General features: G+C 34.8%; 2 protein-coding genes across 2 annotated transcripts; one reads left to right on the top strand and one right to left on the bottom strand.

Annotated features, from left to right (window-relative positions):
- Window positions 1-2,686: 2,686 nt before the first annotated feature.
- On the bottom strand, window positions 2,687-5,665 carry PrBP (Prenyl-binding protein). The gene is made up of 5 exons (XM_053744045.2): window positions 5,388-5,665; window positions 4,587-4,618; window positions 3,909-4,060; window positions 3,324-3,460; window positions 2,687-2,979 (listed from the first exon to the last, which is right to left on the bottom strand). The coding sequence occupies exons 1-5, from the start codon at window positions 5,456-5,458 to the stop codon at window positions 2,898-2,900; spliced, it is 474 nt and encodes a 157-aa protein (XP_053600020.1). The 5' UTR covers window positions 5,459-5,665; the 3' UTR covers window positions 2,687-2,897.
- A 242-nt stretch (window positions 5,666-5,907) lies between these two features.
- On the top strand, window positions 5,908-17,117 carry Ube3a (Ubiquitin protein ligase E3A). Its single transcript, XM_053744044.2, has 16 exons — window positions 5,908-6,124; window positions 6,346-6,562; window positions 6,958-7,088; window positions 8,062-8,231; window positions 8,735-8,917; window positions 9,669-9,781; window positions 11,550-11,766; window positions 12,197-12,366; window positions 12,488-12,650; window positions 12,899-13,033; window positions 13,671-13,873; window positions 14,472-14,653; window positions 15,085-15,253; window positions 15,489-15,656; window positions 15,765-15,920; window positions 16,679-17,117. The coding sequence occupies exons 1-16, from the start codon at window positions 6,090-6,092 to the stop codon at window positions 17,015-17,017; spliced, it is 2,751 nt and encodes a 916-aa protein (XP_053600019.1). The 5' UTR covers window positions 5,908-6,089; the 3' UTR covers window positions 17,018-17,117.
- Window positions 17,118-17,418: the final 301 nt, after the last annotated feature.

The raw sequence follows: 17,418 nt of genomic DNA, 5'->3' as shown, positions 1-17,418 counted from the left end.
GCTTATGTTCTATTATAAGGTTGTATGTAGGGCTTACTATACACGAGCACTGTACTAGTAGTAGTAGTCCTACTTCGAGTACTGTGTCCGTGTATCAACGTTCTTATTTTATACTTTCCTAGAGTCTCTCATACATACCTACGTACCTACTTGTTTAGAATCATTATAAAATCAATGAGCGATATACGACTTTCAAATGTTTAACATGTCAACAAGCTTCTAATATTAATTGTTCATCACTAATTAGCAGTTATGTATCGGGAGCGGCGGATCAGAGCGCTCTGCCGGAAACAGGAAAAGGGCAATCAACATTCCTAAAAATATAACACACTTGGTGTTCATCCGGCGTCGTCGCGCCGACGCCCGGCGCCGGCTAACTCTGATATTATCTAACTCATGTCGGGTTATCTTCTATTCTGGAGTAGGTGGGAAGATCTGTGGATAATGTTTTGCCAAATGGTATGTTTAAAATAACGACTTCATTTTATACTAGTACCTACACAAAAAACCGCCAACAATGGCGCTGAGATGTAGATTCGTCCAGGTGCGTCGTTTCCGTTAGAATTAAATCGTCCTCAAATGATGGAAAATATCAAATACAAACATCACGTTATGTAACATCATGTTAGGTAAAGGTTCCACATGAGTACTCGATGTTTGTTTTTAAACACAAGACTTAAGAATATTTTTCTAAATGTTAGAAGGAAGTTTGAAATTGATAACTAAAATAAAATTTATCGACATTTAAATTAATACGGGTATTGATGACTATGTCAAGCGGAGTAGAATAATAGTAGTCACTGGGCTCCGACGGTACTTCTAGAATCAAATAGGAAAACGCTCCGCTGAGAGTTAAAATCCATGGGTGGATCAATTTCAACATATATTTATCGATACCTATGTCATCGTTATTATCGTGAGGCACGGCTGATATAGGATTCTCGGGCAGTTCGCCTTTAGTACTTGGCGGCACATAATTAGATAATTTCTATTATTTATATGCGGCGACGGGTGTGTGCTCGGCATCGAAACGACTCGGCTTCCTTTGCCTCTACGAAGAAAACCATGGCTTCCAGCTAAAGAGGATGTTGATGTGAAATATGGAGAGGACAGAATTAACATTTATAATTTTGGAATCTTTAGGGTAAGAGCTTACTTCTACTAGATGGCGGTATACGTGAGTTAAGTATGTCAGAGGCCTTAGATGTTCTGAATATAATCTGAAAGAAAGTGCTCGAGTTTTCGATTGGATTTTCATGTGGTATTCATTAAGAGATAGTACGATTCCAAAGGAAAGTTTAGGTGTATAATTAATTAGGGTTATCGAAATTCATTCGCAGAGGTGTCGAGTAGAAGAAAAAATAGATATTTCAAAAGATAATGTGTATAATTTAATATTTAAATTATTATACATATTTAAAATTAAAATAATACTTAAGTAACTTACAAATACAATATGCAGGTTTCATGGATATACAAATTAATACCTGCAAAATTTTATAGGTACCATAAATGGTACAATTAGATAATTATAGCAAAGTGGTACATACTAGAAGTTAAAATGTTAATATTATTACTATTGAGTAAAAATTTCGCGTACCAACTAACGATAGGTATTTATTAAGATTAATAAAAATTAACGTGGCGTATTATTTGCATAAATGTTATTTGTTAAGTAAATAAATGCTTTTATAACTAAGACATTATTATTTTGAAGAGCCTTAATTTCGAATTTGAAAGAAACTTATTTTTTAACTAATTAAGTTAACTAAGTATAATATAAAATTACAAATCACAGGCTTAAGACAGAGGAACATCTTAGAAACATCAATATAAAAGGTAAAATGCTGTGTTAAAACAATATTTAAATGTATTCAGAAGACAGATCTTGCACTAGATCATATTAGGCGACTGTATAGATACTGGGAATTTACGCAAATGAAAATATTCATGTAACATTTGGAAATTAGCCTTTTTTAGATGGCTATTTATAAGTACATAGAATTCTACTACAACCCTGTACATTTTGGGAATATAATGTGCATATGATCTGACAACCAATCACCATTTCATTAATATTTTCAAACTACAATCTGTGATCAATCTTCAGTGACAGTACTACTACAGTGCCTACAAATAAATGAAACACGACATTGGTATTATAATAATGTCCGACCCAAATTTCGACTTAAGTTAAATTGGGTGTAGGCCGTGTAGAATTCTAGAAAGCGACAAGTTTCGAGCAAGCGAATTTATTTAACAAAATTTATTTAATTTACATTTTCAATATCATTGCATAGTAATATTAAACGAATCATATAGTAAGTTGTTTAAATACCTTAGTTCCTAAGTTAATACCGATCTTATATCGGTAAAAACATGTTGTGTATGTACTTTTTTGTCCATGTTCATAACAACGAATAACAAGACATTCTTAATTTCCCTGACATACTAAAATATATGTGAATTTAGATTTATTTAGCCAATTTTGAAATAAACTTAGTGTGATTGGTCAATGGTCATATACTGAATTTTTTTTTAGATAGGTAACTTCTTAGGGTTTTAATAATGATCATCTGATATGATTAGGTAATTGATTGTTTGTTTTTTTTGATGATTGATTGATTGATTGATTGATTGATTGATTGATTGATTGATTGATTGATTGATTGATTGATTGATTGATTGATTGATTGATTGATAGATAGATTGATAGGGTTAATTGTGGTGATAGCTTAATAACACTTTCGCGGATGCACGGCTACTACCTATAGCAGTTATAACAATTGAATTTCTTTCAGAACGTGTTAATCACCTTCCGCCAAAAATCGACCTTTGATCGGACACTAGTATTTAATTAAAAGCAATTGACTAGGTGCCTTACGGTGTTAAAGTACTTAGACATAGAACAGTCTCACTCGGGAAGTCGTAATGAGAAGATCGCCGTCGAAGAATTTTGTTTCTATTACCACATTTCCACTGAAATAAAGAAAAGTTTGAATTAAATATCATAGATATAAATTAAATATACACTTATCAAAGAGTTTTAGGGCTCAATGATTCCAAACAGAACCCAATTCACTATTGAGGTCCTATATAGCCGTTCACTAGCGCCACCGTCATTAGAGGTAGTGTGGAGTGGGCGATAATTTTTTAAAATAAAAATCTGTTCAGCAGATTTTACATGATTGAGTAACAAACATCCACACCCATTGATATAAATTTTCGGTAGCTAAAATATTCGTAGGTGTATATTAGTAGTTGTAGTGCAATAGAAACTCACTCTCATAAGACAGATTAAGTATAAAGATTGTTTTACTTACTTTAATACATTAGCTGGCATCATTTGAGATTCAGGGGCGGACTCGATGACGGACTGCCAAGTGTTGGTGGAGTTTGGAATGACATAACCAAATTCGAAAAACCATTCTTCCAGGCACCGCCCTTTGAAGAGAACTTTCTGAAATTGCAAAATATTTTTAACACACTTGCTAGGAATATTTTAATTGATGCATCACACCTTGTCTCTTGTCGCCTTCAAGTGTTTCAATGGAAAATTCTGCCTCATATGTAATGCCCACTACACGCTTGTATCATAACATAACTGTTATAATGTAATGATTATTTATTAGAACAACAGCTTTCTATTTTAAGCAAGCATTATTTAATATTTTTCAAATATGTTTATGTTTCGAAAATCAGTATGTTTCATATTGCCTATCAACAGCTATGCTCTGACAACAATTTGTAGGATGTCAATGACTACGCAAAGTCAGAGAGAAACAAGGAAGTCGCTGAGGAAGGAACCAAGAAAACACTCAGATGAGAAAAAGATAAAGTTTCATATTATTTATAATTAAAACAGCAAAACAGTTTAACACATTGAAGATCTAATGCAAAACACTGACCTGTTCTAAACGGAAGCGTTCCATGGATTCTACAGAACTGAAATTGATCTCCCGAGACACAACTCTGCACTTAAGAATCCTCTTGGGCACTCTCGCTTCATGCTCTACGTCCGGGTTTGACATATCCTCATTGTGCTGCCACAAAATTTTACCTGCAATCAAAATATCCAGTGTTTTAAAAGTTGCATAATACATTTTTTTATCTTCAAAAATTGCTACTTATGGACTGTCTTGAGTATAAATTTATATTCTACTATAATTGATTATCTCAAGACCATTTTGTTACCTAGCTATTTACAAGGAATATACAGTAGTTATGTGATTTCCAATTTTATTTGCTATCTCAGGAAACGGAAGTTGATGCTACTGAAGTTGATGATACTGCCTCCAAACAGATGTTTTAGTTGAGGATCAATAATAAAGATTCCTAGTATATATATGCCTAGTTAATGCTTTTGTGGATGCACAACTGCTATAATAGTCGTAACAAATAAAACTTTTGTGTCTTATTGATTGTCCAGAAATTAAGCAGTTAATCTTAGTGTTTATTTTTCAATATTAATAGCCAGTTTAGCATATCTTTGTTGTAGATGCCTTTCAGTACATTTTACGGCACCAATGCTAGTTACATGGTTAATACTATACATAATTTTGTAATAAATCCATAAAAATACTTACTAGTGTCTGCATCACGTAAATTCATCCAATTTCTGTATTATATAATATTAAGGAAATATTAAAGTATCAAGTAACTTTTTTTGCATAAATATTTCCATTCGTTGTTTGAAACGGTGCAGTAGTTATGACCATCCGTCTAAGAACAATGCCTAAGATCGTCCCAGGTTTGAATCCTACTTGTGCCACATGAGTTTGTATACCCATCCGACTCATGTGTAGTAGGTTTCATTGATCACCACTGCAGAAAGGTGAAGGAAAACATGAGGAAACCTACATACTTATTGACAGCTTAAGTTCACTATTGTGTATGAGATTAATTACCACTAGGTGTTTGTTGTAAAAATCATGTCAGATACCTTTAGGTGACTTGAATAATATCTGACACCAGTTTTAATAATAACATACTTGAAATTAAGTAGTAAATAGAGTGGTTCCCCTTCTATATTTATTTTTAATCCAGTAACGTTCAAAGTGACTAATAACGATTTACACTTGTAATGTCTGATAGGAATTGTATTTGATCACTTGATAAAATATTAAAATACAAAGAAGTGATAAAATATTAAACATGGCACATGTAGTATATAATATTTTACCACTTATTCCCTTAGCTACATTTAATACCATGCTATCTCGGCCCGTGTGCCATAACAGAGTACTCCTGTACTCGTGGTAATTTACTCTGGTTACGGCAGTTTTTGCCAACATCTGCCGACAAAGCCGTGGCTATGTCATAATACGTGTCCACTTTGTACTTGAATAAAATCTAGTTTTATTATGAAGTAGTAATTAAAAGGATACACTTGGAAACCATTCAGAATACTCGCCACTCGATCCTGCTTTGCTTCTTCGGCAGTCATAACATCTGTCATTGTAATATTATAATTTAGTACACTTCGCAAAACGATTGTAGTATTCTCTTCAGGGTATATTTAAAACACAAGTTTCTTGTAGTTATTATTATTAAAAATATTTTATAGTTTAGAATCTTTAGTAAAATGCGAATTGCTATGAACTAACGCATTGCAAATGCAAGCAAGCAAACTTGTAAATTATCTTTTGCAAACAAATTTCATCAATGCCAAACATATGCCAAACCAACGTCAGTACTGTCATGACTGACATTTAGTTGACAGTTATTTTTTAAGCGAAGTTTTGACGAATAAACGGCCACAATTTGTATTTTTTTGTCAAAAATGTCACTTCCACACATATCTTCTAAAAACGCTCCGTTTTACATTACATCAGAAACAACTTCAGAAAGGCAAAGTCATTAAATTGTTGTGTAAATAGCGCCTACAAACGTATAACGAAATGTATTTTTCAAAATGGTTGACAGATTAAAGAACAATTGGTGATTTTTTGTGTACTGCCATACCTTATTTAGGTTTATTTTATGAAAATATTTTGGTATTTGAAATAGCTGGCGAATGTATTGGATTCAATCGCATTTAAGTTGCTTGTGGCTTAGGAGATTTTTAGTACTGGATAGCATAAATTTCTATGAACTCAAAAAGCGAAACTGACGAAGCTTCAAGGTAATCATTTTATCAACAATATTACATGGTATTTATATCCTGTTGTTAAACTTGGTGGATTGAACATTTTAACTTTTATTTCGTCGTGTTATATTTATTTGTTTACTGCGCAAATATGACACAGAAGTTAGGTTAGGCATTACTTGCTATTTTCGTTATTTCTTTTGTTGTGTTTTACTTACTGCGTTACAGTCACGTGAAATAAAACTGCGACATTTCAGGGGGAACGAAGCAACATCGTCTAATAACAGTTCAACCCCAAACAACTCTGAGGGTCAACCTACTCCAGGTTTATGCATTGCAACTGGTTCTGAAAATACTCAGGATATAATGAAGCGAGCTGCTGCCAAACAACTGATTGAAAGATACTTCTACCAGTTGCTAGATGGCTGTGGTAACCCTGATTGTGATAATCAGTATTGCGCTTCCAGTGGAGAGGTGAGTTTTGTTTATATTTATAACATTTTGTTAGTCTGCAGTCCATTTTGTAATTTTGTTTCAAATTCATTGAATGGGAAGATTAGTAATATCAACTGAACTGGCAAAATATTGATTATTTAGGCACACTACACTACTTTTAGTCTGTATTTGTGTAAATTTGTAAATTGAAGATCATCAGTGATTCATTTTCATGCCAAATTGGTGTGATTGTGTATAATAAAAGCTTTAATAGAAATCATAACTAGATTCATAATATGCGGCTCCAATCAGACTGCAATACTATTGTTATTCCATTGTTTTTATTATCTCCAGGATCAAAAGGATAATATTAGCCAAATAAATATGTGACTGAAAAGTCAAAAATTGAAATAGCTATGTTTATTTTAATGTAGGCCCGAAATTTGACTCCAAACGAAGCTGCGGCGGAGGCTATAAAGCTGTTCTATAAAGAGGCGCGCCTGTGTGACAGTCTCCCCAATAAAGTTCCTCGTACAGAGGCCAGCACATGTAACTCCAGTGCCAGGTGGGTGGGACTTCATCTCTGTAGATGATATTATCCCAGTTTATTCCTAAAACCTCTGGCAAAATCCCATCTCTTATTTGAGTTTGTGCCGGACTTTTGTAATAAAATCAGGAAAACTGAGAATAGCATGGTATATTAAAAAGGATATGAAATTATACTTAAATATTATGATATCAATACTGTAACATGGTGTGGTTGTCATCTTATCTCATGGCGTAGTTCCTGTGTAACCTAAAATATAATTATAATGTTAGTACATATACCTAACTTAATATGTTAGGCAGATGTTCAGTATGGAAGTCAAGGACTGGTAAAAAAATTTTGGATATTGGGGAGTGTAATCATAAATTATAAGTGAAATTTGCCAATGCAATATAAACAAGATGAAAATAAATTTCATATTTACAGGTCTTGGGTTATTAGGGGGAAGGACAGACAAATTTCAACATTAAAAAATATGTAATCTAGGTTTCCCCATCTAGCGAGTTGCCTTTTATTCTTAATGTAGCTAGGAATACTGGAATACTGGGGTGCATGAAAAAAGTTACATATCAATATTTTTCAAAAATGTGTTTTATAGTTACACATTTAGAATATTTTTTATAAGGTTAGGTTAAGATTTTTTTTCTAATTTTAAATATTTTAGCAATTCATTTTCTAAATATATTGATAAGCCTTTTTTCCTTTGATCTCAGTATGCTTATCCATTTAGATACTTGCTATAAATAGTTGGTTATTTATTAAACTGATGAATATTTGTCATATGACTATTGTCCATGTGATATGATTTCATTTGTCTGAAATGGATTGTGTGGATGTAAAATGTGTTATCTATATAATTTATGTTTATTGTGACCATTTTCTTGAAGGAGTGATTTCATTTTTGTATTCATTTACAGATTAAGTTAATAATAAAATAATAGTGTGGGATAATGGTATCAATTGTGGAATAATAGTTTTTTCAAATTTTCAGCACATGTACCATATCAAACCCAAAGGAAAAAAACACAGATAACAAAGATGTTAAGGCTGATTCCCCCACAACAAGTACATCACAACTAGAAAGCACTTTGAAGGAAGCAAAACCAGAAACTAGTCATAGTGTATCTCAACAAGAAGAATGCAAAACTCTTAGTCATAATAGTAAGTCAAATTCTACCTCTGCATGCTTTTGAAAAGAAAATTTTAAAAACTAAATTATTTATACTTAAACTAAAAATCAATCAGCTACAATGTCTATTGTACCTATATGACTCTACTGTCTATTTTTCCATAATGACCTCTATAATGAGATAATAAGAGTCAGTTTCCAAAAAAATACCAGCACATCTGGCAAAATAATTTACCAATTATGTACTTATACTCTTTCTTACCTATAATGACATGGATGTAATATTTATTACCATGATTCAGGTAGGTTTCACAATAGGGTTGATAGTTTCCGGGAGGTAATTAGTTAATCATTCAACTAAAAAGAAAAATTAACCATCATAATTACAAAATGAGTCAATTGCTCAGATAAACGGCTTTTAAAATGATTTCGGCTATTTCTTTTGTTACTTATGTTTAGTAAACACTAAGAATGGATAGAGAAAAGTTCTGTGTGCTATTGAAGATGATTGACGATCTCCTCGTGGTGTTGTCAGATGGTGCGCCGCTGACGGAGGAGCGCATCTACCAGTTGTGTGACGAGTGCCTTCAGACCAAAATGCCGCAGCCCCTGGTCAGGGCCCTGGGCGAAGCATTTACCCAGCCTGCCATTCTGGCCAGGTGTTTCCAAAGCAAAGTTAAAGTAGACCAGAGTAATGATGATGGAGGAAAAAATACAGGTTAGATTTAACACATAATCAGTGGTTGTTATATTGCTTGTTCACAATCACACTTTTTTTTGTCAAAGGCCGTAAAAACAACTAAAAACGAACGAGTTTCTTAGAGATCTGTACCTCAAAAGGAAGAAAACGGAACCCTTATAGAATCGTTTCATTATTAGTCTGTTGTCTGTCAAGGCCCCATTTTTATATTACCTTCATGTTACAATTGCTTGAAATTAAACGTCACCCTAAGTATGTTGCAAATGTAAAAAGCCACATTTTATCCATATATTTAATATTAATTACCTAATTCGTAAATTATACCATCAATTCCTGCAAAAAAATCCCTAAGTAATGTCTGCCAACATTACAAGTTACAACGGTATATCAAATTATGTATCGCGCAAATATTCTTCCCATTCAACCACGGGTCGACTTCGAACCACACAGGAGTCTGTATCTCAGGGAGAAATTGCCGCCAGAATGGTAACATTATATTATACATATGTAGACATATTATATAATTCCAAAGGCTAGGTACTGGGAGGGATATAATGGAAACTAGAAAGTGAGTGGGGAGGCTTATGCCAAGCGGCTCCCCTCGGCTTCGCTCGGGTAAAACGATAAAAAAAGTAGCCTATGTAACTCCTGAAGGTTTTGTCTACATACAAATTTTTGAGTTTGTTTATTACAAAAAAAAAACAAAAATACAAATATTTTCTTTTTGTAATATTAGTATGGGTAATAATTGAATGTTATTGTGATCCAGACAAAGAGTCAAAGGCGATGTGTTCGAGCGACCCCGACAAGGACGTGGACAGCGTGGCCGGGCCCGCGCTCGACGTCTCCGCGTGTCGCAGGGCCTTCCGCTACCTCGCCAAAGTACGTACATCTTACATAGTAAATTTACAATCAACCGCACCAAGATACTCAACATAGAACTCTATGCGGCGGCAATAGCGGCGATTTTGCAATAATTTTGCATAGCTTAATGTGCTGTACACCACTAAATTCAAATTCGAATAATTTATTCAGAAATTAGACCTTCACAGGCATTTTTTCTCGTAAATTTTTATATTTATAGTTATTTCTCAGAAGCTAATAATGTCGTATATATATATTGTGTAAGTAATGCCGAAATAAACTCATTTGAACAGTGTTGGTCCCTATCATGCCAGATCGGCTTACCATTATTTTATCTTACAATGTTTTTTTGTAATAATATAAAAAAGTACATAATGTACATAGTCAAAAGGTATATCAAAACAAGTTATGATTGTGATCCGAGTGCAGATTATAATATATATATATATCGATGTGAAACACAATTAACTTACAAAAAAAGTTGTCGGGAGGATCCATGCGTTTTTATCAGTCAAATAGGCGTTTATTGTGTAATACGCTTTATCAATTTAATTTTTCTTAACATAAGTTTTAAATTTTTTCATTGGCAGATTAATAGCCTCTGCAGGGAGTTTATTGAATAATTTTACACTTTGACCCACGAAAGACCGCCGAACCTTTTTAAGCCTGAATCTGTTCTTACAAAGTTTGTGCTTATACTATTCACTTCGTTTAATTTTTTATATAAATGTAGCGAGTGTTTACACTATTTACTTCGTTTAATTTTTTATATAAATGTAGCGAGTGTTTACACTATTTACTTCGTTTAATTTTTTTATATAAATGTAAATTTTATTTGACAAAAATAAGCACATCAAAGATATACTGAGCTACAACAGTGAGGAAGTTAATTGATTTGAAGAGTTCTTGAAGAGAATCTCGAGGTTTTAATCCATAAATAAAACGAATAGTTCTTTTCTGTAATACAAAAATTTTTCCTATCTCAGCTGCATTACCCCAAACTAATAGTCCGTAGGACATAATGCTATGAAAGTATCTGAAATACACAAGTCTAGCTGTATACTATAATGTAATCTAATAACTAAATAATGTAGTCTAAGTAGATACATGGAATAAAAGTGCGATGCTTTTGCCGAGCTGTGGGACGTTGTTGTAGCTTTGTTTACTTAAAAAGTAGATGTAAGGTTTTTTGTGACAATCCATAAGAAAAAGTACTATATGGTGGGTGGTTTCTTACGACGTTATTTTGCTTGCGCATGTATAATATGAATGAGAAAATTAAATGTTAGCTATAAGGTAACTATTCTCGTGCATGGGTCATATAGAAGTTGTAATAAAATACAATAAAAAAGTCTTAACGAGAACAATGTGTTTCGTGATGCCTTCTGCAGGAGCCCAGGTCCGTTTTCCTACTTTTTCATCTCCAGAGTGATAACTGCATGTTATGTTTTCATAATGTTGAGGATGTACCTATATGAATTTCATTCCCATAATCCGTATAGACCTCTCATTCTCGCAATCGGTTTCAATGTCGGCTGTGACGCCTTTTTCGAAGCCCTGTGATATAAACAATTTTGAAAATTTGTCTGATTTTACTTGAATTTTAAGTACAGTCGACCGCATCTCAAGTTATCCTGAATGGATCTTTGTGTAGCGGTGATAGGGGCGATTTTAAAATGAATTTGGGTAGCTTGATATGCTGTTGACTCTACTAGGAATAAACTTAATTACAATTAATTTGAGTCAAAGTAACATTTGCAACACATGTTTTTTTTTTATATTTCAGGTGCCATCAGATTATTACAGTTCAGCTTTAGTAACAGCCCTCACGACGTTAGCAGAAAACCTGGAGATAGACCTGAGGATAACAAAAAAAATGAGTATGGAGGATGCCGTGAATTGCTTCGTGATAGCGTTTGAAGTGCCCGATCTGGGCTGTAGCGATTACTTGGAGATTGCTTTGCCTGCGCTGTGCCATGCTGCCGAACATTTGTCTGTCAAAGGTTAGTTGTCCTAAAAAAAAAAACGTGTTGCACTTCGGGAGTGCCGGCAGAAGTGAAAACTTTATTATTATATTAACGTTGTGCACTTTTGACGTCTTACGAATTTTCGATCAGGGTCACGTGTCCTGACGCGAGTTAAACATTTTATACCCATCACAAAAAGTGCACAACGCGGCTAAAGAAGTTTTCACTTCAAAAAATTCTTCAAGAGACATGATTGTGCATTATAACTACAGTAAAGTAAAACATGTTAGAAGATAATGTTCTGTGATTAACATTGAGAGTACCAGGCCCAAGGAAAAAGTAGGTTTTGCTAATAGATTGGGATTCGGTCCTGGATGTCCCTGTACACTGGAACGACTGTACCATCATCTCTTAATTTTTTAAATCTTTGCTCGACCAATTGATGTAATAACTATGTTATTTCCAGCGCAAGCCCGTCTAGCGCGCGTATGGGCTCAACATTGTAAAGAGAGTTTACGGCACATACTGGAAACTCTACAGCAACTCATCACATTGAGAGTCATCTCCACCAACTACACCAGCCACTTCACTGTGCAGGATGATGAGAGCGTCACAATGGCCACCAAACTTATGAAGGTACTAGCTTTAATACTTTTCTGTGAGGGCGAAATACTGAAATATAAATGATACTGTCTCGTTTATCTTGTTTGAATCAAGCTATAGATATGACGATGTCTATAGTTACCTCTGTGTACAGATAGTGTACTACGCCAACATGTTGGCGGGCACGATGGAGTCCAACACGCTGCGGGAGGAGGCCATCGTGATCGCCAGCCAGCTGGACCCGCTGGGCGACGTCATCGACCATCTCTTCTCGCCCATCAAGACCTCCAAACAGGCTCAACCCGATGACCCTTTAGGTAACTATGATGTGTTTGTTTTGTCACTTTAAAAAAATAGACATTCTTGAGATGTCTTTTTATTGAAATATGTACTTATACAGTTTAAAAATCAATATACGGGGTTACTAGTCAGTCAACTGACATACATAATTGAGTGTTAGATATGGTCACAATCACAAAAATAATTATTACCATGTCCAAAAGTAGTATTTTGTAAAAAACTTGTTTTTGTGTAGTTTTCATTAACAACAATAATTTTGTTTCAGCTGTGGAATTAGATATTAACGTATTAGATGCTAGGAAGCCATACTTGCCATTTGAAGAATTTTACAACGAACCTCTTAGTGATACTATAGAAATGGAAATAGATTTTGCAAATTATAAGACAGAAATAAATAATGGTGAGTAAATTATATATTATTGTACATACTTATATGAATTAAAGAAGAAATGAAGATAAATATTTCTAGTTTATATTATAAAAGACTGATGAATTGAAAACATGTTTGTTTTGCATATAGCATTAATTTATAATGCTTTTTAAATTTATATACTCAGGCATTTTTTTGAAAAAATATGTGTTTGATTAAAGAAGTCGTGTTAGAGTGCAATGCTTCATTTGACGCGTTGACGCAGGTATTAATTTTGGAAAATAATATAAATTCATGCAGATATTATGTATACACAATCTGTCACACAACCTTGACTGCATTGTCAACTAAATTTCAATTTCAATATTCATACGACTGTATGAATTTAGTTTAACTGTGCTCGTGACATCAAAGCTCTCTGTACACCGAATTACAGTGCAGCACTTTTGCTGTACTGTAATTTAACTTCTAACAATTGCGTATAACTTTTTATATAATTTTGTTCGGCACTTGTGGATACATGTTTGTCGTGCAACAGTCAACTTAGTTTTAAGTAAATTTTTGACCTCACCAATCGTAAGTCGAATAAATAATTTTGAATACGAATTCGCATTTTGTGTTATTATTGCTTGAGTTGTGTATGATAAAGATCGTTGGCGTGTGTCAGGTAAGAAGTTCACGTTCCTGAAGTACCCGTTCATCCTGACCTTGGCGAGTAAGTCGCTGGGTCTGTACTACGAGAACCGCATCCGCATGCACTCGGAGCGGCGCGTGTCCATGTTCCACGCGGTGGTGGGCGCGGCGCCGCCCATGCCCTTCCTGCGGCTCAAGGTGCGCCGCACGCACATCATCGACGACGCGCTGGTCGAGGTGACGATCTCATTTCATATCAACTAACTGCTGACAAGGCTCCGACTTCGTCCAAGTGGTCCTACTTTAGGGCGGAACTACACGCCACCGAGGAGACAATATTATTATTAAAAACCTAACTACTATTATTAATGCGAAAATAAGTTTGTTTGTTACCTCTTCACGCATTATCTACTGGACCGATTGTTATGAAATTTGGTACACGGGTAGAAAATAACATGGAATAACACATAGGGTACTTTTTATCCCGAAATTCCCACGGGAGCGAAGCGCCGGGGCACAGTTAGTTATAAATACAACATAGGTACATGCGCTACGAGATGGGATCGAACCATAGAGTTTAAACAGACAGTGATGTTGCGCGATCGATTACACACTTAAATAATCATAATAATTTATGGAAATTATTTTTTTATGGAAAAGAGATTGAAAAATGAATCGTGTTAGATTATGTCATAGTCTAATGATCCAGTTTCCTAAGTATAAGTTTAATTTAAAAAAAATCAAAATATAACTTACAATAATTCAATTTCCACCGAAACATTAATAATTTAATATAATTTTAAAAAATCATTAATAATTTTTATTTAATTTCCAGTTGGAAATTGTAGCTATGGAACGAGTACTGGACCTGAAGAAGCAATTAGTCGTGGAATTCGAAGGGGAGCAGGGGGTGGACGAGGGGGGAGTCAGCAAGGAGTTCTTCCAGCTCATAGTCGAGGAGATCTTCAACCCAGACTACGGCATGTTCACGCACCACCCCGATACTAACACTGTCTGGTTAGTATAATATTTTTTATGGTTCTGACTTTTGACCTTAGAACCATAAGTCAGGTATATTTTTTATCTATACTATCGAAAGTTAGGAGGGGTATACACGTCACGAACTTTTGTTCGTTACTCATACTACTCGTCCTAACTTTACACGTGGGGGTATAAAATAATAGCTTTCGCCCGCGGCTCAGTTCTTTTTTGGGGTTGAAAAATAATAAATAATGCATACCAGATGGCCATAGCCAAGAGGAATACGGGTCATTGAAACGTTAGCCACAATAAAAAATCTGAAATTAACTGCTATTGTCATATGATGTGATGAAAATGGTGTAAACCAACTGCTAACATTAAATAACAATCGGTCACAATATATTTTAAATACCGTGTTTTAGACTAATATTTTTCTAATATCAATATTTGACCAAATTTGGTTCCAGGTTCAACCCCACATCGTTCGAGACAGAGGCACAGTTCACATTAATAGGCATCGTTTTGGGGCTTGCAATATATAATAACATAATATTAGCGGTAGACTTCCCTATGGTGGTCTACAGGAAACTCATGGGAAAGAAGGGATCGTTCGAGGACTTAGCGGATTGGAATCCTGTAAGTTATATTTTTGTTACCATATCTTTGTCAGTGATAACTTGCAATTGGAGCTGTTAGCTGTTAGATTGCATTAATTTCAATCATCCTGTCTGTACGTTTGTCACTAAAGTAAATGAGTTTTCTTAGCAGTAACTTTGCGGTTAGTAGTTTAAAAAATATCTTATTGTTGTATATTATTAATGAATAAACAATTAGTTATGAAAATATTTTGATGTATTGGTATATTTTCCAGACATTGTATAGAGGTTTAAAAGACATGTTAGACTACACGGGCGAGGATCTAGAGGAGGCGTACTACCAGACGTTCAGGATATGCTACCAGGACGTGTTCGGCACTAACATATTCCACGATCTCAAGAAAGATGGCGACAGCATATTCGTCACGCAGGAAAATAAGAAGGTTTGTTTTTATTGAGAAACTAGCCGCGCCCCGAATGTGAATAGAAAATCGAGAAAACCGAGAAAACGTTTTTGCTCTACATGTTTAATATAATGGTGTATTTTCCAGGAATTCGTGGACTTATACGCGGATTTCCTGTTAAACAAATCCGTGGAGACTCAGTTCAAGGCGTTCCGGAGAGGCTTCGTCATGGTCACGGACGAGAGCCCGCTGTCGGCCTTGTTCCGGCCCGAGGAGGTGGAGACGCTGGTGTGTGGCAGCAAGGTTGGTGTCACATGCTTGTGCTCACTAACATTCCCAAGGAGGGTTGACGTCAGGCAGGCAGCTGCTTGTAAAACCAGTTGAATCTTCGAAATTTTAAGGATATTTTTTACATTACATTAAAGTCATGTTGCTTTTAAAAGACCTTAATAAAATCTGATTTCTGATACTGGTGTTAGCAAGTATATGAAGCATATAATAAACAGGGTTTAAAAGGGAGAACAGAAAACCCAGCAAGCGCAGCACTGGATATCCACAAACCAGGCGGTCTGACGCAGGAAGACGCTGGACGCAAGCAGGCCTATATCCAGCAGTGGACTTAATGAGTGGTGATGACGATAATTTTCGAAAAACGTAGCTTCGATTTTAACCAAAACTCATGTTGTAATTGCTTTTCCAAGTGAGAAACACGTGTTTCTTAAGCGAGAAATATTAGAAAAATTCGAAGTATTATAATAATATTATAATTAGAAGTATTCCTCTTAACGAGAAGTTAAGTACCAACTAATTAATATTTGTTTCATGTAATATTTAACATAATTTCATAAAACGTTTGCCCTTCTTATCCATAGTTCCATTTGATGTCCCATTGATGGAACGAGGGCAAAACATCATTTAAACATAGACCCATTTACTTAAGGGACAGACACACATTGAATAATTAATGGCTAATGAATAATATATTTTAACTAAGAGTTATTTTAATTTTCACAAGTTATGATATGACACAAATTAAATTAACACATCAATATCCATTACAGAACTTTGACTTCAACGAGTTGGAAAAGTCGACAGAATACGACGGCGGTTACACCGCAGACTCCAAAATAATCCGAGACTTCTGGTCCATTGTGCATAGTCTCAGTAACGACGACAAACGGAAACTTCTGGAATTCACCACGGGATCCGACAGAGTTCCTGTAGGAGGCCTAAGTTATCTCAAACTTATCATAGCGAGAAACGGCCCGGATTGCGACAGACTACCCACAGCTCACACATGTTTCAACGTTCTCCTCCTCCCAGAATACGACAGTGAAGAGAAACTAAGGGACAGACTCATGAAAGCAATAAGTTACTCCAAAGGCTTCGGAATGCTTTAACATTGGACCTCGGGCGTAGCTGAACAAATGTTGTTGTATAGAGCCATGACATTGGTTTTGTAACATTAATGAATAAAGTTTGTTTTATTTATACAATGAATTTAGCCTTTTTATTTTCTTCCGTGTTAAGTGTTGTTACGTATATTTGTTGACTTAAAGCCCGACCTTCGTTATGTAGATATGTATGGTAATGTCACTTTGCCAGTGGCACAATTTATTAGTCCGGTTAACCGGAATAATATTTTCCATTGTACACTTAACCAGACTGGAAAAATTATGTGGATTGAAATGTAAAATTACTAGGATTTGTAAAAACGGTGTCCTCTGGATTTCTTTCCATTTACTTTCCCAGTTAACAGGAGCTTCTCCAGTTGTCCTGATTTTCAATGGACGAGCAAAAC

This window comes from Plodia interpunctella, chromosome 4, assembly GCF_027563975.2.
Source record: "Plodia interpunctella isolate USDA-ARS_2022_Savannah chromosome 4, ilPloInte3.2, whole genome shotgun sequence".
Classification (NCBI taxonomy): domain Eukaryota; kingdom Metazoa; phylum Arthropoda; class Insecta; order Lepidoptera; family Pyralidae; genus Plodia; species Plodia interpunctella.
This window is presented reverse-complemented; position numbering and strand designations above follow the sequence as displayed.

Coding starts and splice junctions, on each gene's coding strand:
- PrBP (XM_053744045.2), bottom strand. CDS start 5,458: ATGACAGATGTTATGACTGCCGAAGAAGCAAAGCAGGATCGAGTGGCG. Junction 4,061..4,586: donor TTTACGTGATGCAGACACTA/GTAAGTATTTTT, acceptor TTTTGATTGCAG/GTAAAATTTTGTGGCAGCAC. Junction 2,980..3,323: donor ATGCCAGCTAATGTATTAAA/GTAAGTAAAACA, acceptor TCTTTATTTCAG/TGGAAATGTGGTAATAGAAA.
- Ube3a (XM_053744044.2), top strand. CDS start 6,090: ATGAACTCAAAAAGCGAAACTGACGAAGCTTCAAG. Junction 12,651..12,898: donor TCAACCCGATGACCCTTTAG/GTAACTATGATG, acceptor ATTTTGTTTCAG/CTGTGGAATTAGATATTAAC. Junction 15,254..15,488: donor ACTTAGCGGATTGGAATCCT/GTAAGTTATATT, acceptor TATATTTTCCAG/ACATTGTATAGAGGTTTAAA.